Here is a 26,039-nt window from a genome sequence, read left to right as displayed (position 1 = left end):
CAAAAACAACTAATCTGTGTCATGAACAGAAAATAGAAATGACATGGACACAAATTAGTGATGATAATGAGATTAGTGTCTGACAGGTTGACATCATGTTGTTGAGCTCAGTCTGTTTGATATAGTAATAATGAAAGGGATGTGTGTGAAAATGCAGCTAGGTCATAAAAATACATGACATCATCTACTTCCTGTCCCACCCTAATCATTTAATCGTCTAATCATTTTAATGTGGTGGCACTTGACAGTATTATAAAACCAAAACCTGTTCAATAATGAACATAATTTATTGTGTATAGTGAAAGTGTGTTGAATAGTAATGTGCACATAGGATGGATACCTTAAAGTTAGTATTCCAGATACTATTTTTCTTTTAGTGTAGCAATAGTCATACCAGGATACTATTAAATTAAATATTTAATACAGCATTATATACGGTTGTATGGTTTTATATATGTATATATGTCTATATATGGGCTAAAATACCTGTTAATATTAATATGATCTGATATATGTGATGGTGTAGTGTTAGTACAGCATTACTGATAGTGGTACATAGTGCTTGTATAGCATTTCTGATCATGTCTGATATCATATTTTAGTTGTTTATGTCTTTAAATTTTATATCTTTCGTTTATGTAATTGTTGTACTGTTGTGTTGCATCAATCATTGATAATGTCGGTTAGCACCGAGGTTGAAAATCAACAGGGATTCAGGGCAAAATTTTCAATGCACACGTAAGCCAAATATATTAATGATTTAATGGCCGTTGTGAAGGACTGAAGGCAGGAGAGAACCAGCAGGAGAGAAGGAGAGATCATGACTGATGATGATGATGTTGAAAAGAATGATGAAGATAGTGATGGTCAGGAGCAGAATGGTATTAGTGCAGATATCACCTCCCTCTTCAGTTTATATAGCTGGTGAGAGGGGTGGGAGAGTGTGGTCTGGGTGTTTAAGTGACCAAACATTTCCACTTTGACTGAGAGATCTAACATCTAACACAGGAAACCTGGTTGTGGTTTTCACCTAAAACAAAGAAGAACATAATAATTAACACTTTGTAACCTAACACATCTCACACTACTCTATTAAAAGTAAAATTTTATGAGTGCAGATTTCAGATCAGAGCACACATCATCCACGATAAAGAGAGATAAATTATACGTTTAAAAATGCATTATTTTAAATTATTACATTTGGTAATACTTAAAATGAATTAAAAAAAGATACATTTTGAATATTCAATTATTCACACAATATGAACAAGAACAATATATTTTTTTTATTAAAAAGACTTTTAATAATGAAACTAAACATTTAATGAAGATGTGGGAGGGGTGGACAGGAAGTCAATTACTGTATATCATGGTTTAATACATCAATACAACATTTATCAGACTGTATATTTATAATCACACCCCCAGTGTCACCCAGATGAGGATGAGGTTCCCCTTTGAGTCTGGTTCCTCTCAAGGTTTCTTCCTTTACCGTCTAAGGGTTTTTTTCCTCCCCACAGTCACCTGAGTCACCTCAGACTTGCTCATTGGGGATAAATTGGGGGTAATGTGACACATTACAGTCTCTAATTTAAGATCCAGCTCCATAATGTCCCTTTAATTTTTTCATTCTCATAAAGGTCTGTGTGAACAACAAAAATGATGGTGACATCAGTTACCTTTTAAAGCTCAACCATGTGTATGTAGTGATTACATCATTTTTACTAATGATATAAAATAAGCATCAAATATATAAACAAATGAGCAAACTGTAATGTTATGTTGCATTTGAAAGAAAAAAAACATGAGAAAGTCCCTCTAAAAAAATATTTGGCTTGGCATATTTTAGTAAATTCCAGACTATTAGCCAGCATTCATTCACACACTGTTGACTCATGTCTGAGGGTCATACACATGGAGGCCAAAAGCATGTGTGCAGATTGTGGTTTTAAAGGCTGAGCTGTTCTCTCTAAACAACAGCGTCACAAAGTTACACTTGTTACTATCAGTGAAGGTGAGGGTGCTATCCCATGTCCTTAGGGAGTTGTAAAGGACATGAGAGATGCAATCATTTTTAGACCTACTGAAGTAAACAGGAGTGAGTTGTGGTGTCAGGGGTGGAGGAACAGATTCATAAGGCTCTCAAAGACCTTCTTGAGAAGTGATGTAAGGACTATTAAATGATTCAGACTAATTAAATCCACAGGAGTTAAATTTAGTAAACAGGTTAAATTACAGCCTTTACAGGCCGTTAGGTGAGGGTTGGTATACTCTTGGATTTAAAGCCAAGCTTTAGAATTTTTAAATGTAATGTAGATTAAAATATAGCCAGTATTGTAGACTGTAATCCACCTTAATGTATATACACTTCCATTGCATGTTTTGCACTGTACTTTTTATGCTGCTACAATCTGCTGCTAACTGTAAACTGTTTGTTTACATCCATACAATTTTTTAATATTGTGCTGAACATTGACCAGACCTGTGTACTGGTCACTGCTGCACTGTAAACACTCTTGTATTGTATTGTACTGTATTGTATTGTACTGTATTGTACTGTATGGTTCTGTCAGTGACGTGGGGATAAAAACAGACCCAAATGCAGGATAGCGTAAGAAATAAACAGGTTTAATAACTAAAAACACACAAAACAGGGACACAGAATAGGACACAGTCTAGACAACACATGACAACATCAGGACAACAATAAGGATTCTGTGCTGCTTAAGGCAACGCGGCTCGACTAAACACTAAGAACAATTAGACACATGAGGAACAGGTGTGCAGTGGTGGGGAGGAAGAGACAAGGGCGGGGCAGTCACGTGAACACAGAACATAAACAAAAGTGCATGGCCAAAGTCCGGGCTGGATCCTGACAGTAACCCCCCCCCAACCCACACGGCGGCACAGCTGAGCAGAATGCCCGAGCAACGTCCACAGTTGAGCGGAAGGGCCAAGCGACGTCAACAGCCAAGCAGAAGGGCCGAGCAACGTCCACAGCCGAGCAGAAGGGCAGAGTGACGTCCACAGCCTAGCAGAAGGGCCGAGCGACGTCCACAGCCAAGCAGAAGGGCCGAGCGACGTCCACAGCCAAGCAGAAGGGCCGAGCGAAGTCCACGGCTGAGCAGAAGGGCTGAGCACAACCTGGGCCAGACCCACGTCTTGGAAACTGGAAAAGGGAGGGAGGGCGGGAAAAAAAATCCTCCTCCACAGAGCAAAAAGTCAACAAAAATATCCATGGTCTCAAAACACGAGCCTGCAACACCCCACGCAGAAAGGAAGTGGGGCGGCGTCCTCCACAGAAAACCAGAAGTGAAGTGACGTCACCCAGACAGGTGCGGGGTGATGGCATAGGACACCGAAAAAAAACTAAACAAAACTCGGGCTGGTGACATCGACCGCAAACAGAAAGTGACATAAACAAAGGCACGTGGCCAAAGTCCGGGCTGGATCCTGACATGTATTGTATTGTATTGTACTGTAGTGTGTTGTACTGTATTGTATTGTACTGTATTGTATTGTATTGTACTGTATTGTACTGTATTGTATTGTTTGTCTTGCACATGTTTGCACACGTACTTTACTGTGTCCTGTACTTAGTTCTACTGTACATACACTATGATCCACTATGTTGTTTTATTTCACTGTGTACCTGCACCAACTGTTTATAGAGAAAATGACAATGAAAGCTTCTTGACTCTTGCCTCTTGTCTTGACTCATTAAGTTATAAGGGTTATAAGGACATGTACATCATGGTCCTTGAGGACTGTTGTGTCATTTACACATGGAGAGTCTCAGGGATTTTGGAGGCCAAGTAACCAGTGTTTCCACAGTTAGCCACAAGAAGCAACAATTATTAGGGGACAGGATGCCATCAAGTCTGTGTTACCTTCTGACTTAACGTTTTAGTCATAACTCGCTATGCTACACATAATGTACATTATTGTACATGATGGCGGAAATCAACTGGTGGTTCACAGAATATTAAAGAAAATGTGATGCTCTGTGTGACCTGACTCCTTTCTATCAGAGCCAGCAGTCACTTTTTCAGCAGTTTGTGCTGCAGTAGATCTTACAATAGACCTGATGGCTAGACTTCACTCTAAGCAGCTTTCACATATTAAACCATGATCTAATTGACTTCCTGTCCACTAGCCCCACATCTTCATTAAATGTTTAGTTTCATTATTAAGGGTCTTTTTAATTAAAAATCTGAAAGCTGCACTCATTCAATTTTACTTGCATATAATTTAATGTAACTTTAATTTAAAGAGTTTAATAGAGTGTTGTGAGATGTGTTTGTTTACAAGGTGTTACATATTCAGTTCTTCTTTGTTTTAGGTGAAAACCACAACCAGGTTTCCTGTGTTAGATGTTTTTTTTATCTCTCAGTCAAATAGAAGTTTTTTTGTCACTTAAACACCCAGACCACACTCTCCTACCCCTCTCACCAGCTATATAAACTGAAGAGTGAGGTAATTTCTGCACTAATACCATTCTGTTCCTGACCATCAATATCTTCATCATTCTCTTCATCATTAACAGTTATGAGCTCTCGCTCTCTCCTGCTGGTTCTGCTGGTTCTCGCCTGCCTTCAGTCCTTCACAACGGCCCAGAGTAAGCTTTTTAAGAGTTTATTATTATTATTATTATTATTATTATTATTATTATTATTATTATTATTATTATTATCAGTAGTAATATTAAACCCCTGGTTTATACTGATGCTGAATTTCCTAAAAAGCTGATCATGTTTCTGTAAATAAGCAGCATTAATAAACCACTGTGTGTTTGTCACACTGTTACAGTAAAATACTGAGTGATGTGGTGGTGTGATGAAGCAGAGTTACTGTTACACTGTAAAGATGAGGATTGTTCTGTAACAGAACGTCCACAAGTGTTTTATAACAGGTTACAATATTTATATATTAATAGAAGAATTTAATATGTTTTATCTGTTTATAGTTACATTTAAAGTACATTAAATTACATTTAAAACTGAAACAGGTTTATTAAATAAGTTATAGTTGATCAGTGTGTTATACATGTTTTTCTCCCCTGTATAACTTCATGTTCTGCTGTATGTTGCTGTTTGATTTGTTTCTGTCTTCATGCATATTTACAGTACATCATATCTTTTCTTCTTTCTGTCTTACTAGTGATTTGAATTGTTACAAAATAGAAGAGAAAAATGAAGGTCAATAAATAATCACTGTATTATGAGACGTGTTTGTGGATCATGAGGAAGTTCACATCCTCAACATTTCTGTGTATTTATTTATACTAACTGATACAGACATATACAGTACATATAGATAGGAAGTTAAAGGAATATAAGAAAAAAATATATTGTTAAAAAGATGATAGAATGAGTTTCCTGTGATGTAACATAAAAAAACCCAAAAAGATACTTCATTTTATGTAAATGGTTTTTTATTTATTTAAAAAAAAAAGAGAGAGAGAGATAAAAGGAACCAAACAGAAGGGTATACAGTTTAATGAGAACATGTAAAATTTGTCCACAGTTAGACAAAGAAGAATAATCACCGGTCATTATAGAGAAGGTCACCGTTTTAAAGAAAATGGTAATGAATCATTTGTGAGCCGAAGGAATCGACTCTTAGCTTCATTCAACTTAGATTCAATTAAAGTAGACTGAATTCCCGTCATGTCTGTGTATTCTCTATACTTCCTGAGCAGCAGCGACCCCATGTGGTCGTTCCAAGCAGTAACAATGATCATGACAATGTGGATCTGAAAACTCGAGGAAGTTCTCAAAATGGGGACACATTTCAAATGGGGATGAGTCCCAGTGAATGAGCGGGTTACTATAGAAACGATAATGTTTCATGGTAATACACTTGTATGTGTGATTTATGTGATACCTAGCATGCTAATTACTGTCTTTTGTGCATTACCACTTGACCCCAACACACACACACACACACACACACACACACACACACACACACACACATATATATATATATATATATATATATATATATATATATATATATATATATATATATATATATATATATATATATGTAGACCATGAACCATTTTTTCTGAGGATTGTAATAATGCAGCTATAACATACTGACCACTGTGTGCATTAACCACAAACACGTCTCATAATACACTGATTATTTATTGACCTTCATTCTTCTGCTATTTTATGACAATTCAAATCACTAGTAAGAGAGAAAGAATGAAAAAATGAAGAATTGTAAAAAGTAAGTGTAACAGACCATTTTACATGAAAAAATCATTTTAACAGAGAAAGAGAAATATATGATGTAAGACTGCATGAAGACAGAAATAAATACATTTTGCAGCAGAACAGGAAGTCATACATGTGAGAAAACACAAACACACTGATCAGACATATGTGTGTATGTTACATATATTAATATATTAATGTTGTACATAAACTTGTTAAATGTTTGAATGCAACCAACATGATTTTCTTTTAAAGCAGAGAAATGTAAATTTAAACACACCTCTCCTGCAGTGCTTGTCTCTCCCCAATTTCTCAACTGTCCTGCTCACTGCAAAATAAAACACACATTTAAAATAATTGCAAAATATAACTGTTCGATGTTGAACAAAACTGCTGTTTTTTTTATGGGAATATGATATGTAAATAATGTTAGTAATATTTATATAAATTTATATTACTAATATTATGCTTGGCCACTTTAACACTTTGATGCACAAGCTATCAAACCCCTTCTAATACGCATCTGTCTAAAATGACCCATATTCATTTCCGGTATTATTTCATGCCTTACTGAGTATTTTTTTGTTTCAGCTTTTGAAATCACTTGTTTTATAATATAATATAATATAATATAATATAATATAATATAATATAATATAATATAATATAATATAATATAATATAATTTAATAAGGGGGCACGGTGGCTTAGTGGTTAGCACATTCGCCTCACACTTCCAGGGTCGGGGTTCGATTCCTGCCTCCGCCTTGTGTGTGTGGAGTTTGCATGTTCTCCCCGTGCCTCGGGGGTTTCCTCCGGGTACTCCGGTTTCCTCCCCCACATGCATGGTAGGTTGATTGATTGGCATCTCTGGAAAATTGTCCGTAGTGTGTGATTGCGTGAGTGAATGAGAGTGTGTGTGTGTGTGCCCTGCGATGGGTTGGCACTCCGTCCAGGGTGTATCCTGCCTTGATGCCCGATGACGCCTGAGATAGGCACAGGCTCCCCGTGACCAGAGGTAGTTCGGATAAGCGGTAGAAAATGAATGAATGAATGAATGAATAATTTAATAATAATAATATTATTATTATTATTATCAGTAGTAGTATTAAACTCCTGGTTTATACTGATGCTGAATTTCCTAAAAAGCTGATCAGGTTTCTGTAAATAAGCAGCATTAATAAACCACTGTGTGTTTGTCACACTGTTACAGTAAAATACTGAGTGATGTGGTGGTGTGATGAAGCAGAGTTACTGTTACACTGTAAAGATGAGGATTGTTCTGTAACAGAACGTCCACAAGTGTTTTATTTTCTTAAACCACTTCAAATGTTCAACGGTTACAATATTTAGGTCTTAAACAGTGACCTTTCCCATGTTTCGAACATGTCAGTAAGACAAGCTAGTTCCTGTTCTCACTCACTTTAGACCAATTATAAACGTTGGGATATTGGGATGATGGAAAAAGGAAGCCCTGACACTGGAGTCAATAAATAAATGATATTCAATTCATGTTAAACAAATGTGTCCCTGATAATTTTTTTAACGATTCAATACATTTTATTTTAATCTGTTTAACTGTCACATCTTCTGTACACATCCCTGTGACTCTAAACCTCCACAACATTCAGAGCTGCTGTTATAGAGAATTAATCAACACCTTCTGACCAATCAGAGTCCAGAACTCAACTGTGACATAATACAGTTTAATAGCTACAATAATCTGCATCTGTTACTAGATATAAAAGAGTCTAATATTTTCGTATTGAACATTTAATCACAAAACTAAATGTAGAAATGTTTTCACACAGAGGGAGATGGACCAGATCAGTGCTGTTTCAGATTTCAGACACAACAAATCCCTGTAAGAGTCATTACAGATTATGAAGTAACAGATATTCTGTGTACAAAACCTGGAGTCATGTAAGTGTTCAGTCCCTTGTTTATTTGTAATAAATAATAAAAGCTAATAAGTTCATGTCTATTAATTCTTTATGTTTATGTGTAATAGAATTGAACTTGGTACTGAATCTAACTTATAAATCTTATATATGAATCTAACTTTATATTATCTTGGAGGTTTGAGGCGTGTCAGAGTGTCTGATTTTCTGATTTTATTACAGTTTCACACTGATGTAAATCTTCTCTCTCCTCTACAGCTTTACTCTACAGAACGGTCGTCATGTGTGTGCAGATACCAGCTTCAAGTGGGTGAAGAATCACATGAACAGAATTGACCAGCGTCTGTTTAACAGTCTGAACAAACCTGAAGGTGAGTGAATCTCTGTCCATTAATAACAAAATTAATATTTGTTTTACAGAGTAACTTTTTGTGCATCATTTCCTGTAATAGAGCAGATGGAATATATTTTTTTTTTTACTGTAAATTGACTTATTTTTTGTAACTTTTTTTGTCAAAAACATTTTGGCTTCATTTATTTATATAAATTAATATAAAACAATAACCTACCTGTATTTGTTTTTTGAAAAATATGCTCTGCATATTCAAATCAGGGTTAAGCAGCTGTTTTGTCATTTTTTCACTCATAAACTTGTACAATTTTAGTTCAACTTGTAATTAAAAGACAAAAATCAAATGTTATTTATGCTATTATTATTATGCTCTAATATACAAAAAGACTGCAGAATAGCAAAAAAAACTGGATGAGACATTTGATGACAAGCTGAAGCTGAACAGTTTTAGAAAGTATCAGGAGCAATAAATTATTTATCAAACATTATTTGGCCTTTAATTTGGTATTATATTGTTTTATTTTAGAGTATGGCAAGCTATTTTTTTCTGCCTCAGCTAATATAGAATGGAAGAAACTGATCAGATATACAATATTTCTGTTTAGATATCTGTGTATATATTAGTATGTATTTTCATTTATACTATATTGTATATATTCGTATATGCAGCTGTGGATTTGACTTGCCACATTCCTATCAACCGAGCCTCTGCTCAGAGGCACCACTCGTTACTTGGTTTCTTCACAGTGCCTGAGGCCTTTCTGCAGACCATGGATCCCCTATTGGGATCTATCGTTTGTCTTTGAAGGCTTATTGGAGGCTTGTTGGACCCCTTTGAGTCAGCATCTGAGAAGATTCTGACATTTAAGGTGGCTCTATTGCTAGCATTTACCTTACTGTTAAAAGTAGATTTGCAGGCTATCTCAGTCACCTACTCCTGCTTAGAATTTGCCCCTGGACTGGTCAAGCTCCTAGCCTTAGCCATCCCTACCAGCCAACATAGGCTTTCCCACGCAACAGACAGCATTCATTGCACCTGATAGTTGAGCCGATTTCCTGACCTGTGATGTGCCCAAATGAAGGCTCCTCTGTAAGCATTAGAGCTCACTCTACTCAGAGTATGGCTTCATGCAAGGTGCTGATGTTCACAAGTGAACATCACATGCCTGGCATTTCCAAGCAGTGTCCTGCCTCTTACCATGCTTTGCTTTGCAAAACACACAGGTCTGGATTTCATGTACTGAGTCATTCCTGTGTCTCAGGGGTGTGTACGTGATCACCTGAATCTCCTCAGTTCATTTGCATATGAACAGCGCACTCAGACGGAGGCGGGAACACATTATCTATAATGAGGCGAAACAGGAGAAACCGGACCACTCCTTACTTTCTTACGGATTACATAAAAATAGATTATTTGTTTTTGACTTGAATTTGTTTATTTAAAAGTAGACATTTGAAGCTTTCTATGCATATATTTATCTTTTATTTGAGGCAAGTATTCGCTGAGATTCGGGTTGTTTTATTTATGTGTGTGTGAAGAGTGGTGACCGAGACCGAGATGGCAGAGAACACACTCTGTTTATTTTCTTTATTCTACAAAATCACAGTGTTTTGTTGTTATTATGTGTGTATACAAATAAAAGTAGACCCTTTACAGATTCGATTGATGTATTGCTCTTATCTGTACGATCGAAACTGTAAGTGTAATTTAAGTTCTTTTCGGCCTTAACAGGAGATTATGCCACAAAACGCGTATACGCGTTTATCGTCTCACTAGGGTTAAAGTCCCCATAGCATCAACAGCATTGAGTTCCCTGGAAAGGTAACATCTTGTGTTAGGTATGTAACCCGGTTCCCAGAGACCAGAACATGACTGTGTTGTGCATCCATATCTAGGCATTCCTGGGTGTCACTCTTACTTAGCTAACCAACTCTAATTAACCAATGCAAAGATTTGAATGCACTTGATGAGGGGTGCTGGATGACACTTGCAGTTGGCCCAATAGGCTTGGAGCACTTGTTGCAGGCTTTCCTCCAGACCTGCCAACAGTGCTTGAATGCTAGAGCAGAGGGGACCGAGACGTCCATTTCCTGAGAAAAGAACACGACGTGACGTGACATACAGCTAAATATGGTGACCCATACTCAGAAGCCGTTCTCTGCATTTAACTCATCCAAAGTGCACACACACAGCAGTGAACACACACACCGTGAACACACACCCGGAGCATTGGGCAGCGGGGGTTGGTAGCTTATTGTCACTTGGAAAGGGGGCGGACCAGTAATGATCGATAGGAGAGAATTGTGTGCATATTTCACCCACACCAAGTTGGAGTATCAGGAGAAGGGCTCTTCTGCACACAGGATCCATAGCCCGTTCTTGAGTTTTTGATTTAGCCGCTCAGTCTGGCCATTGGTCTGAGGGTGGAAATTGGAAAACAGGCAGATGGTTTTCTCCTGAGCAACCCCAGGAGCTCACTTTGCAAAGACAAAATCCAAGGTGATGTGAAACCAAGGTCAGCAGGGAACTGGAACCCCCGGACCTTGTCTGGTTTTGGCGCTTCGGGAGCCGCGCCTTAAGGGGGGGTTCTGTCAGGGATCAGCGCAGACTTTTGGACACGTGATATTGTTTGTTTGTTTTTGTCACGTGTCTGCCCCGCCTTCGTCTGCTCCTCCCTGTCTCCACACCTGGTCCCCATTGTGTGATTGACTTGTCTGTGTATAAATTTGAGCTGCGTTGCCGATGGCAGCGCGGATTCATTAGTTACGTTTAGTCCCCGTGTAGTGTGGATATGTTTGTTTGTCTTCCTTATGTATTAAACCCCTTTTCATTTGAAGCTATCCTGCGTACGGGTCTGTCTCCTTCCTTCTGTATCCGGGGGCATGACAGGTATAGTGTTAGTATAGTAGTATAGACTGTTGCACCGTTTTACTGTACAGTATGTTGGTATAAAAATACAATTTTCAGTTTAACTGTTGTTTTAACCAGAGCCTGTTACTACTGAACAAGTTTCTACTTCATCAGCCAGTCAGGACTTGGGTATGGACACAACTGCAGGTACCTAATGCTTTTACTGAACATATAATCTATAAACAACCACAAGTCAGCAATGTACAAACAACATAATCAAGATCAGAGAACAACAAACAGACTAAAATACAAAAAAAGGATAACAGAATAAACAACAGCTTGGTCATAACTGGTACAGAGACCATTTCTGTAGTTGTACTAGGAAGTGTAGTGTCTATCATGATACGTCAAATATACCACATAATAATAATAATAATAATAATAATAATAATAATAATAATAACAACAACTCTAGTGGTCTAATGTTAGCATAGCAGTCTTCACTTTTTCTCTCATAAAACTGTACTGATGCCTTGTTTGGAAGAGTGGTAAAGGTAGCAGGTCTGAACAATTATAGTATAAAACTAAAATTGCAGTAAATTAGCACAGAGTGTAGTATTACTACCTCACAGCTTATGGTTCCACTTGTTGTCTCTTGGTAAAGTTTTTACTGTTTTCTATTTTAGCTAAAAGTCATCCAACTCAGCAAGATGACTCAGAGGAATTGGGTAATTTGTTATTTGTTATTTTTTTAGTTTGTGTGTCTGCAGTATTTTTCCCTCTAATGGATTCCTGTAACTGAGTGAGATACAAACTGAAGTGGGGATCGAACCCAGATCTCTGCAGTAATCACAATCACCCACAAAATCAGACCCAAATGCAGGATCAAATAAAGCAAGGGACAAATACAACTCAAATAACAAAACATAACAATAATATGGTAACCTCAAAACACATCTGACTGTACTGTGCATACAAAAAGCTGTGACTGACAGACAGATATAAAAGGGCTAAATATATATAGTCCAGGGCTTTTACCAGCTTTTACCATTGTTGCCAGCTCATTTTTTCATTAGGAATAAAATAGGAAACTACCTGTGCAATCCTGCTGGGCCTGCAGAAGGTTAGTAATTCTGTAACATTTGAGAGAAACAACCCAAAGCGGGGATTAAACCCGGTCTCTGTGGTAATCATATCACCTGTGTGCAGAGAAGCAAACCCAAATGAAGGATCAAATAAAGCACAGCTTTAATTAATACAAATAAAATACAATTAGACTTACAATGAACATGGGACAAATACAACTTAAAAACAAAATATAACAATGACATGGAAATCTAGAAACACATCTGAATGTACTGTTCAAACACAAAACAATGACTGAAAAAAGAGATAGAAAGGACTGATATAGATAGAGCAAAACATTAGGGTAAATAAGGAACAGGTGACATGATTTGAAATGTGGAACAATAGGAAGGGTAAAGCACAGCTCACGTGGGGAATAACAAACAGAAAGCCGGCTATGAAGAAATGCCTGCTGGCACTGTCTGTTGGTCTGGCAGGGAAATGTCCAAGTAGCTCCTAACAATTCCTAACAAAGACACACTGCTGACATAAACTACAGCAAATAAATTAAAATCTAAAAGATCTTTGCATAATAGGAAGTAAACTACATTATATAGTATAGTGGTCTCTATAGTGGTACAGTGTTTGTCTAGTATTACAGACAGTTGTGTGTTTTATATGTTAGTATAATTAATGTAAAATTATAATCAGCTTTTTGTTTTCAAACCAGAGTCTGGAAAGACAGATTCTCCTGTCACACTGACTATGGTACGTAAATGAATTAATCACGCAATTTACATTTTATTATCTCTACTAGGGTCCTACTTAGTTCTGTAGCCTAGAACAATTATTATGTATAGTTGTGGGGGTATGACTGTAATTTTACTGTTTTAGTATAATATGGGAATTGTGACTACCACAGTATTAGTATTAGAGTAAAAATAGCAGTACATTTAGAGCATTTGTCCTTATCCAGGGTAACTAGCTCAAGGGCCAAGCTGACATTTAACAATAATGTCTCAAACATAGAATTGTTATGCCTTTGTGCCATTCAATTCGAAACAAATTGCACTGTGCCATAAAATGTATATACATATAATGTATAGAATCAATGAATAAAAAATAAACACGCACAGACCCCAATGTAAATTTTTTTTAACTCCCTACTGTATCTCTGGGGTCCTTATATGAAATAAAAAAGCAGGCATACAAGTCTATTAAGAAACTCTAATAATCATGTATGTATATATGTATGCCTTCAACTAAAATGGCAATTCACACAAAATGCTCAGTTCGAGTCCTGATCTTGCCATCATTCCTATAAATCATTATTATTATTATTATTATTATTATTATTATTATTATCATTATTATTATTATTGAAGTCATCACTTGGCAAGTGGCATTCTTCCATATCTGTGCTGGACTATTGATCCGGCTTCCTGTCCACAGTTTCCCACCTCTTTTACCAATCGGATCACGGTCCATGCTCAGCACTCACTTCCACTCTGTATCCCTCCTCTTTAACAGTATGTCTGCTCCAGACCACAAGTGTGCAGATCTGGAGTGGATAGGGTGGGCTGCGTCTTGCCAAGCCAATGCTCTGGGAAAACCTGAGCAGGCCCTGGCAACCTTGTTTACTGAAGTTTGAGAAATATTAATATGACTGGGGCAGATCCAGGCCCTGCTGCAGCCCCAGTAAGCTTCTTCTTCAGTCACTGTTCCGAGAAAAAGCCCCCAATCCAGTCTTGTAGAGCCACTGATCCCCACGGTTGCTGAGACACACTTATTTATTTTATTTTTATTTTTTTCCCAATGCCCAAACTCCCCTGAGCCAAGCAGACTGCTGAGCTCCTCTTTCAGCATGTAGTAATGACATACAGCTTTCCATCTGCCTTGGTCTCTGATTGAGGCCCTCAATTTGCTAGTCAGTTCTAGAAGGCATCTTGCTGTCTAAGTAGTGCTACGGTTGAACTTATTCTGGGGATTCAATCTGGAGTCAAATGGGCAGACAGTCAGGGTTAACCAAGATTTGGTGCACTCCCTTTGTTGTCTGGCTTCCTCAAACCATATAATGTGGGAAAAACACCCTAATGTGGGTGAAGAATGCCCATAGAACACTGTGGCACTCAGCTTTGGGTATGTCACCTTTTGAATGACAGTTTGGCTACCGCATCCCATGTTTGACGAGTAGGAGAAGAAGCTAGTGGTTATTAAAATAGCCGTGATGAGTGGGTCCCTGCCCCTCGTCTTCATGGCATGTTATTGCAGGTAGACGCTTTGGGTCTCTGACTGTGCACCACGACCTCCTATTGAGGTCATCGCTTGGCTGCTGACATTCTTCCTTGTCTTCGTTGGACTATTGGCTTCCTTCCACAGATTCCCGTCTTTTTATCCACCTATTTGTAATTTTGCATGTTTCTGTTCATGAGCATAGTCATTTCTATTTTCACTGAATGGGGGAAAAATGGATGTTCTGTTTGTGCATGGGGTCTTAAATTCAGTCATTAACCTTTTACTCTGTAGGTCAGAAAATCTGAATAAATCCTGAAAAACAAAATTTTCATTACATAATTGCATCACATAAGACAATAGGGCAAGGAAACACTACTAGGAAATGTTCCCCTTGTATATCTTGCATTTGTTTTCAGTAAAACGTCAGTTAACATATCAACTTCGAATATACTCACTTTGACTTATAAATTAGTATTCTGATGGCAGCTAATAATTATATAAATAATCAAACAAATGTATTAGATAAGCATTTTCTGGATTTTTATTGGTTTCACAACAAGGTACTAATGTTGGTAATTTATGGAGTCTGAATACTTTTTCTCTATAAATGTGTGTTTAAAACATATGAATGTTGTTGTTCCTGATAAATGAATGCAGAGATGTTTTCACACAGGTTAAAATGGAGGAGTTTTGTATTGCTTCACATACTGGAGGAAAGTGAACAACCAAAAGCTGGAGCCATGTAAGTTTTCAACCAGTAGTTACTCTTCCCTTTGGAGGGTAGTTACTAGTATTTAAAATGTATGTTATGATAAGTTATGATACCTAATTACTGTTAGTTATTTACTGCAAGTATTTTTATTTTTTTTGTTTTGTTTTTATTGCAGGTTTGTGTGTGGTCCAATTTCATCTTAGTTACATTAAAAAGACGTTTATGTGTCTAACACAAATTCATATACTTTTATACACAAATTAATAAAAAAAAAATTATGTACACAATTACATAAAAAAATCATCCGCGGACAGGCCAGAGTATTCCAATACGTGGTACCATTACGTGTGTTTCGACTCATGTTGTCTATCTTATTCGTTGTCCCTGTGGTTTGGCGTATGTCAGTAAAACATCTAGATACTTGCGTACCCGTATCTGTGAGCACCGGAGTAACATCAGAACGCGGGATACACGAAGTCCGATAGTGCTTAATTTCAAACAAGCTGGTCATAATATCAGTGCTTTACAATATATTGGTATTGAGAAAGTAAAAACGCCCTCAAGAGGAGGTGATGAGAGAAAATTATGAGAGAAAATTATTGCAAAGAGAGTGTTATTGGATTTATACTTTGAATACACCACTAGGGCTCAATGATGAGTTTGACATTAAGCCATGTTTTATAGATCTTTAAATGGTTATCTTTGTATTGTTCATATGAACAAAAACATTTTTTTTATTCTATTAATTTTTTTTCTGTGTATATTTGAGATCTCTAACATGTGAGGTGATTAATGCTTTGTCTATAGTGTGCCTTATTTTGAAAGCGAGTGTAATTAAGGCATACACCTGTTTCCTATTTATAGAGGTGAGGTGATCACATTTTTATATTGTGCCTGACGAAGACCTGATGGTCGAAACGTTGCACCATTAAATTTATTGGAGCAGTTTATCAGTGTGCGGGCTTCTTCTGTTGTTTTTTCATTGATTGTTTGTTGCCCAGCACCTGTTGCCCATAACATTTTTTGGGGGTTTTTGGATGTGCAGTCCTCCTTGCAAGCTTTTGATAATTCTAACATAACAATTATAAGATGAGATAAGATAAATAAATACATTTAATTAAATCAATAAATCTTATTAGGGCCATGATATATTTACCACAATCTATACCTTAACAAAACAAACAACATCATAAACCTCTTGCCTATGCATGCCTGTTGATCATAAAATAATGTCTTAACACATGTGGTATAATATGTGGTATAATACGTACCAGTTAGCATTATATGGTCATGTACAATGATCAAAGCTACATCAATGCACTATTGCAAATATATGACACAAAACAGTTTCAAGTACCCCAACCTCCTCAACTGGGATATGCGAAGAAAAGAATTCCACTGTGCTCTAATCAGTGGTGTCAAAAGTATTCACATTCATTACTCAGGTAGAAGTATAGATACTAGGGTTTAAAAAGACTTCTGTAGAAGTTGAAGTATCAACTCAAGCTTATTAGTCAAGTAAAAGTGTAAAAGTGCTGGTTTTCAAAACTACTTTAAAAGTCTAAAAGTAAAAGTAATGCAAGGAAAAAATGCCCAGGCTCCTATTGTGCACTACCCCAACTCATCAAAAAACATATTTCTAAAGGCCATAATGACTATAATGTTATATTAATATGATAATGTTGAAACATTTGGGATGCACTAGGCTACCTGTTTCAGACACATACTGCATATGCCCATTACAAAAGAATGCATTTTAGTACAATGCAAATACATTAAAGAACCATATATGTGTACTACTGAGCTGTGTTTCATGGAGCGGAAGATATGACTAGTTGGCTATAAATATTGTAATGGTGCAAAAAGTCAAACTTCAGAGGCATGTCATCAATAACCTTTATTATAACAAACACATCGGACTTAAACAACATGCGACAAAGAGTTACTAATAGGTTTTGTTCATCCACAAAAGCAGCTGGTTCTCAAAGTTCTTTGAGCCAATGAAAGCGCTTCTTGGCCTGAAGATCAGCCCTGCAACACTAAACAGTCTTTCACATGCTGCTGAGGCAGGGAGTGTCGTATTAAGCTTAAGTGATAGCTGGCACACGGCTGGGAAGGACTTCAGTACCTCTACTGTGTCTCCTGGGCACCTCAGGTACACATCCAACTGCTGGGTCATTTCAAGAAGGCTGGTCTTCTTCACGGAGGAAAAGAATTTCATTAGAATAAAGAAATTCATACTGTACAGATTTAAAACAACATGAGGATGAGAAAATGATGACAGAATTTTTCTTTTTGGATGAACTATCCCTTTAAAGCTGTTTTAGGACCACAAGCAGCTGCTGGCAGGACTGAAAATTGGCAGTAAAATCATTTTAAACAGCATTTGGCTAATAGTTGGGCCTATTACCTCTTTACAAGGACCCATAGGGCCCCATACAGGAGTGTGTGCACTCTCATACACAGACAGGATCATGACTATCTTTAGTACATAACTTATCAACCAGCTGTAGATTATAGCTTTGCACAATTAACTTACAAATATTGCATATAGTACCAATATACTGTAAGCTCAGATAACATTTGGTTAAAGTTGAATTTCAAATCTATTGTTAATGATAATGTTATTTCTGATCCTCTTATGATCGCTCAGGCATTCAATGCACATTTTTCTCAAATTAGTAGTTCACTATACTCTGATTATTTAGTTTCTTCTAGTTCATCAAATCAAACTGATGGATCCTTTTCATTTTCTAGAATTCAGTCATCTGAAGTATTTCAAGCCATCTCTGAATTAAAAAATGGTAGTGTTGGACCTGACGGGTTGGAAGCCAAATTTCTTAAACTTGGATCCAGTATATTAATACATCCACTTTCTGATTTGTACAATATGTCTCTAGATATGAGTTCCATTCCAATTGCTTGGAAAACAGCAAGAGTAACTCCAATATTTAAGGGAGGTGACAACACAGATTTAAGTAATTATCGTCCAATCTCTATTGTTTGTACAGTTACCAAAATATTTGAAAAGATTATTTATCAACAATTATATAAATATCTTAATCAATTAAACATATCTCCTTATCAATCAGGTTTTCGTTCCGGGTACTCTACTACAACTGCTTTACTCAAATTCACTAACGATGTATTCTCCTCCTGTGATAAGAATCAATGCTCAGGTGCTGCTTTCTTGACCTCTCCAAGGCGTTTGACTTGGTAGATCACTACTTGCTCTTGGACAAGCTTAAATCCATAGGTTTTAATAGAAATGCTCTCTTATGGTTCAATGTTTATCTCCATAACAGACGTCAGTTTGTTCAATTCAAAGATGCACAGTCTGATGAATGTATTATGGAAAAAGGTGTGCCACAGGGTTCTATCCTTGGCCCCCTTCTTTTTTCTATTTTTGTTAATGATCAACCGCAAGTGTGTAATAATTGTACATCTATATGAAGATGTACAATTATACAATTACAATTAATAAAAAGTACATCTATATGCAGATGATACTGTTGTCTATTTTTTAAGCTCCAACTAATTTCTTCTTCAGAACAAATTACAGACAGATCTTAAATCAGTTCAAAATTGGCTTAAAAGTAACCTCTTAAAACTCTCTCACTCACTCATTTTCTACCGCTTATCCGAACTATCTCGGGTCACGGGGAGCCTGTGCCTATCTCAGGCGTCATCGGGCATCAAGGCAGGATACACCCTGGACGGAGTGCCAACCCATCTCAGGGCGCACACACACACACACACACACACACACACACACACACACTACGGACAATTTTCCAGAGATGCCAATCAACCTACCATGCATGTCTTTGGAACGAGGGAGGAAACCGGAGTACCCGGAGGAAACCCCCGAGGCACGGGGAGAACATGCAAACTCCACACACAAGGCGGAGGTGGGAATCGAACCCCCAACCCTGGAGGTGTGAGGCGAACGTGCTAACCACTAAGCCACCGTGCCCCCCCTCTTAAAACTCAATATGAAAAAATCATTATGTATGCTCTTTGGTACTCATCATTCTCTTAAATCTGCTGAACTTAACCTGTATTTTGATAATGGTACTCCAGTGACAAAAGAGACCTCTGTTAAATATCTGGGAATTTGGCTTGATCCAGAATTAAATTTTAAACCACACATTGATTACAAAATAAAACGAACATACTCTTGTTTAATGCCTCTATACAGGTCATCAAATTGTTTTACATTTAGAGTACGAAAAAAGATAATTACCCAATTAATCTTACCAATTATTGATTATGCAGATATAGTTTATCAAAACACGTACAATGTATATCTTAAACCACTAGATGTTCTACTTAATAATCTGTGTAGGTTCATTTTAAAGTGCCCATATAAAACTCAATATTGCCAATTACATAATCAGCTTAACTGGTTGCTGCCTGATAAAAGACGACAGTATCACTGGCTTCAATTTATTTTTAAATGCATCTATTTGAACTTACCACCATATTTGAAAAGATTTTTTGTACAATATACTCCAACTTATTTTCTTCGACACTCTCATTGTCTGACTTTTACTGTCCCTGTTATGTGTAAAGTAGTCAGTCGGAGGTCCTTCTGTTTTAACGCTCCTTCAGACTGGAATAATCTGCCTCCATCTGTGAGATCTAATACTACTTTAGGCTCCTTTAGAACATCTTTGTTAACCTATTTGAAAATTGATTGTAAATGCTTTTAATTGTAATGGTTTCTTGAAATATCTTGTTCTTGAAAACTGAAAACTGATTGTCGGTTTTTTGTAATTGCTATGGTTCCTGAAACAACTGTCTTTGTAAACATTTGTATACCTTGGAGATTCTGAAATGGCCCAGGGAGGGGAGGAGGGGGATCTGTGAGCAGAATTGTCTTGTAATGTTTTGTTTGTTTTGTATTGTATTGAATGCACTGTATCTGTTGTATGTTTTTGGTCCCCCTTGAAAACGAGATGCTGCATCTCAAGGGGCTTTCCATGAATAAATTCGAAATATTAGAAGTGTGTGTATGTGGTGTAGGTCTGTGCAGTCCATACAGATGATGTGTGTGTGTATGTTGTGCTCAGTACAGTTCAGCTCAGTTATTAAGGAGTCTGATGGCTTGTGGGAAGAAACTGTTACACAGTCTGGTCTTGAGGGCCCGAATGCTTCGGTACCTTTTTCCAGACGGCAGGAGGGTGAAGAGTGTGTGTGAGGGGTGTGTGGGGTCATCCAAATGCTATTAGCTTTGCAGATGCAGCGTGTGGTGTAAGTGTCCATGATAGAGGGAAGAGAAATTCCAACAATCTTCTCAGCTGACCCTCCTCGCTGCAGGGTCTTGAGATCCGAGATGGTGCAGTTCCCAAACCAGACAGTGATGCAGCTGCTCAGAATGCTCTCAATGGTCCCTCTGTAGAACATGGTCAGGATGGGGGGAGGGAGATGTGCCTTTCTCAGCCTTCGTAGGGAGTAGAGATGAATGGTGGTAGTCTTGAGGCACGTAGGAACAACGGCGCTGCTCAGGGAAATGTTGAAGATGTCCATAAAGACATCAGCTAGCTGTTCTGCACATTCTCTGAGCACCCTGTTAGGAATGTTGTCTTGTCCAGCAGCCTTCCGTGGGTTAACTCTGCATAGAGATCTCCTCACGTCGGCCGTGGATAGACAGAGTACCTGGTCGTCGGGGGAGGGATGGTCTTCCTTGGCGTAACGTTGTTCTGTACCTCGAACCGAGCGTATAAGTCGTTCAGTGCGTCTGGGAGGGAGGCATCACTATCACAGGCAGGTGAAGCTGTCTTGTTGATCGCCTGTATGCCCTGCCACATGCGCCGGGTGTCTCCGCTGTCCTGGAAGTGGCTGTGGATTGTCTGGGCGTGTGCGCGCTTTGCCTCTCTGATGGCTCGGGACAGTTTGGCCTGTGGAGTTGGTCAAAGAAAGCATCCTTCGCATCCTCATCAGCAACATCGGTGGGAGCATAAGCAACGATTACTGTCATCTTGCCGTGTTGGTGGAGAAAGCGGGCCGACAGTAATCTGTCGCTTAGGGGTGTCCAGCCGATTAAGGACTTGCGGAGGTCCTTTGAGATGACAAGGGCCACACCATAAAGGCCTGTTCGTCTCTCGGGGCCACTCCAGAAGTAGCAATGGTTGCCTACTGTTGTTTCGCCGTTGCCATGCCATCGAACTTCACAGAGCCCTGCCAAGGAGATGTTATAACCGCAGAGCTCTCGGGACAGCAGGGTGGCAGCTCCAGGGCGAAGGAGTGTCTGGACATTCCATGTGGCGACTCAGGTCCTATGACGAAGGTTGATCCGTACTCGTTGTTCGGGGGCAGGCTGGGGTCCGTTACCGTGTTGAGCAGTCCAGTTTCTTTCTCTGATCGGTTTCATAACAAAAGAGGTTTCTCCTGGGTGGATTGTTAGCCCTCCACAGGATAGTTGGTTTGAGCTTGGTTGGTAAAGTCTTCATATCAACAGAGAATGGACTTTCCCATGTTGTTTATCCCCTTCTCTGTTTATTAATGAGAAATTTATCAAAGGAATCAGTAAACTTTTATTGGGTTTTGTTTGGAAAATCACATAAACTTAAAATGGAGGTACTTTCTGGCTGTAAGACTCAGGGGGGGCCTTGATTTCTTAGACTTTGAGATTCTTAGAATTTCTTAATTTGGTTTTATCTTCGCCATTTTCTGACATTGTGACTCTCTAAGGTATTCTGGTACCTCCAAGAGAATTTAATCTATTAAAGAGAGCTATTTAATTGGTTTAATTGTTCTCATTAACTTAAGCTCATCACTTAAGCTTTGGCACATATGAGATTATACAACCTGAATTACTTTTAGATGATATAACAGATAGGAAATGTAATAATACTCAAATAAGAATTACTCCTAGAGGGAAATTTTACTGGAGACTTCTGTTCAAGTTTGTACCACATAACTGTCCTCTCCAGTATTTGTCCCTTGTGTTGTACACTTATTTTATCTACTGCATCCTGTATTGTGCTTTATTTTTCCCTGCTGTAATTATTGTGTAACTTTAATGTTATTAATGTATATTGTGACTGTAGTTGATGCCCTTTGTGTTCTGTTTTGTATTATTTCATGTTATTGCAAAAATAAAATATAAAAACCTTTATTTTGAGATGCAGTAATTTCTCTTAGTTCACCTAAATGAAACTTCTGCCTAGTGCATGTGTGGAGATGAACTTCTAGGAACTGAGAATTTAAAGTAACAGAACACTAATTTTCTACAATAGTGTTTGTATAACATTAGCGATATCATACCATATTCTGTGTTTTTCTGTCTTTAAAAAGATTCATTTTGACAAAACAGAAAGACATTCATGATGGTTTCATATCTCTGATTTAAATCTAGATGAAAACACTTTTTGCTCATATTTAAAAAAAAAAAAAACAGTTAAACGACATTTATATTCTATACTTTTATATTTAACACACAGTGTTTAAGGAATCAGGTGCCTTATATTCTATATTCTTAGAGACACTAAGACAGGGCTATTTGCCCTGGTTCAGCTTAGTCCTGAAGAGGATCGTAATGAGTCTGTCTGTGTTTTGCCCTGTTTCTGTCTGCTGATCTGCCTTGCTGTTAATTGTTTGCTCCGCCCACTCATTTGTTACTGTAGGAGAAAACCGTCTCCAACCTACATTGGCCCAGGCTAGCTCCTGCAATCTGACTATAAGTTTAAACAACTGTTCTAAGTAAAAATTCAAAGAAGAAACGATCAGCCAAACTCACGAAGACTGGATTCAGTTGAGGTAGGTTTATTGACAGTCGTATAGACAGCAATTAACCAGCTGGTACCAGGGATACAAGTTTGTCCAGTAGACGATACTTGCACCGAAGCACTGCTGATTGCAACAAGCTTATATACAGTTCTGACATGCCCCCCCTTTTGCCATACCCCCTTCGTTATCCAATCATAATTCCGCTCACGTACACAGTTTCGCCCGCTTCAGAAATTACCATTATTTCCACATTGGAAAGTTTTGCCCGTGCTTTAGGCCCTCTCAATTTTCCATTATTTTTCATCCGGAGGGCCCCAGTCTCATGGACTTTGGACCTACGTCATCAGGCCATGGAGTTTATAAGTTGGTTTCATGTGCTTTTTGACTTATTCTCTTTTTCTGGGGTCTTCTTCAACACAACTCAACATAACACACTTATTCATGGGTATGTATGGATTTTCCTTGTACTCTAGCACTTTTTCTCTTCTATATGATTAAAACCTGTTCTTCTACTGTTCAGTCTCTGTATTGCATATGCTTACATATTGCCCTGTTTGTGGTGTGTTCTAGCTTCAATCTCTGCATGGGTCGCACACCTTCTGGATGAAACCGACCTTTCCACACCTTCACCTACTGCTGATCTTTTTACTGAGGTCATTACTCATTATATTCAGGATATGGAGAGTCGTGGTCGACCCAGCGACACGTCTGCTGTTAAGGGGGTTGATGTCTCAACACAGACTGCTACAGTTGTTACCAAGTCTACTCAGACTCTTCCACCTCCATCTACACATACTCAGGCTACTCAAGCTCCATGGCGTGTCAATAAAAGGACTCAACACCCTCCTCGCTATGCTGTCAAACCTTTTTATGTTAAGAAGTGACTCCTTATGATTTTGCATTTCTTTATTAAAACCCTTTTGCTCAGTTTTTCCTTAATGCTGTGTGCGCGTGTCTTTTCTGCCTGTGTGTGTGTGTGAGTTGGTTTCTGTGTATTCTTAGCCTATAGGGGTGGTTAATCAATCACTGACCTCGACGACCTGCTTGCTTCCTGACCTATGCACAGTATAACACTTGACTCTTGATGTACGTTTTTCTCATCTCATCTTTCCCCTGGGCCGTGGTGTATCTTTATCTTATAAAAATCCCACATTACCATGGACATTAACTGCACTCCATCTCTCCCTCAGGTGTGTTGTCTTAGTCACTGATTGTCTCTGCTTGGTGATTGGTTCCTGTTTGTTATATCTACTCTGTTTGTTCACTTCCTTGGGGTTGGTCGTTGTTGGATGTTTGTGTCTATGTTCCTGTTTCCCGTTTGCTCAGTGTTCTGCCCTGTTTTGCCTGTCTGTCTGTTTGCCTGTTTCTTGCTTTGGTTTAATAAAAGATTGAACTGCGTTTGGATCCTCACTCGCCTTTACTTCACCACAACAAGGATGTCCCTCTTCCTTATCTCCAATGTGTTTATTTATTTATTTTTTGGCCTGATATTTGTTCAGCGTAGAGATTGTTCTCTGTCCTGCTGCTAAGATGGTAAATTATACAAGATAAAAACATCTCTTAGTTAACATTTAATCCTAAACATTTAACCTAGCTTGAATTTCAGTTAAAAAAACATTTGTTGTGATTTAAAACCATCTGATTTTGATGTGTTTTGACTTCGATATGTAATTTTTTTTTAATCTTATGATAATGGTCATGAAGATCAACTGAACAAGTTTGCATTATTTATTTAAGATTATGATGCAAAAACAAAAACAACTAATCTGTGTCATGAACAGAAAATAGAAATGACATCGACACAAATTAGTGATGATAATGAGATTAGTGTCTGACAGGTTGACATTAGTTTCCAAGTTGACATCATGTTGCTGAGCTCAGTCTGTTTGATATAGTAATAATGAAAGGGATGTGTGTGAAAATGCAGCTAGGTCATAAAAATACATGACATCATCCACTTCCTGTCCCACCCTAATCATTTAATCGTCTAATCATTTTAATGTGGTGGCACTTGGCACAGTATTATAAAACCAAAACCTGTTCAATAATGAACATAATTTATTGTGTATAGTGAAAGTGTGTTGAATAGTAATGTGCACATAGGATGGATACCTTAAAGTTAGTATTCCAGATACTATTTTTCTTTTAGTGTAGCAATAGTCATACCAGGATACTATTAAATTAAATATTTAATACAGCATTATATACGGTTGTATGGTTTTATATATGTATATATGTCTATATATGGGCTAAAATACCTGTTAATATTAATATGATCTGATATATGTGATGGTGTAGTGTTAGTACAGCATTACTGATAGTGGTACATAGTGCTTGTATAGCATTTCTGATCATGTCTGATATCATATTTTAGTTGTTTATGTCTTTAAATCTTATATCTTTAGTTTATGTAATTGTTGTACTGTTGTGTTGCATCAATCATTGATAATGTTGGTTAGCACCGGGGTTGAAAATCAACAGGGATTCAGGGCAAAATTTTCAATGCACACGTAAGCCAAATATATTAATGATTTAATGGCCGTTGTGAAGGACTGAAGGCAGGCGAGAACCAGCAGAACCAGCAGGAGAGAAGGAGAGATCATGACTGATGATGATGATGTTGAAAAGAATGATGAAGATAGTGATGGTCAGGAGCAGAATGGTATTAGTGCAGATATCACCTCCCTCTTCAGTTTATATAGCTGGTGAGAGGGGTGGGAGAGTGTGGTCTGGGTGTTTAAGTGACCAAACATTTCCACTTTGACTGAGAGATCTAACATCTAACACAGGAAACCTGGTTGTGGTTTTCACCTAAAACAAAGAAGAACATAATAATTAACACTTTGTAACCTAACACATCTCACACTACTCTATTAAAAGTAAAATTTTATGAGTGCAGCTTTCAGATTTCAGATCAGAGCACACATCATCCACGATAAAGAGAGATAAAATATACGTTTAA

The 26,039-nt window shown here is 37.8% G+C and overlaps 1 protein-coding gene and 1 long non-coding RNA gene across 2 annotated transcripts in view; both read left to right on the top strand.

Annotated features, from left to right (window-relative positions):
* The window catches only part of LOC132849131 (uncharacterized), an 80,688-nt gene that overhangs the window by 22,354 nt on the left and 32,295 nt on the right, over nt 1-26,039 (top strand). Inside the window, exon 5 of the mRNA XM_060875337.1 lies at nt 8,387-8,499. Coding sequence (XP_060731320.1) covers nt 8,387-8,499 — 113 coding nt within the window. The remainder of the gene's footprint in view (nt 1-8,386; nt 8,500-26,039) is intronic.
* LOC132848105 (uncharacterized) lies at nt 11,481-15,800 on the top strand. Its single transcript, XR_009648712.1, has 5 exons — nt 11,481-11,538; nt 12,018-12,059; nt 13,127-13,164; nt 15,305-15,373; nt 15,519-15,800. It is a non-coding gene; the product is annotated as an uncharacterized LOC132848105 (long non-coding RNA).

Source organism: Tachysurus vachellii, chromosome 7 (genome assembly GCF_030014155.1).
Source record: "Tachysurus vachellii isolate PV-2020 chromosome 7, HZAU_Pvac_v1, whole genome shotgun sequence".
In the NCBI taxonomy this organism is placed as follows: domain Eukaryota; kingdom Metazoa; phylum Chordata; class Actinopteri; order Siluriformes; family Bagridae; genus Tachysurus; species Tachysurus vachellii.
The sequence above is the reverse complement of the archived record's forward strand: the minus strand, read 5'-3'. Positions and strand labels throughout refer to the sequence as shown.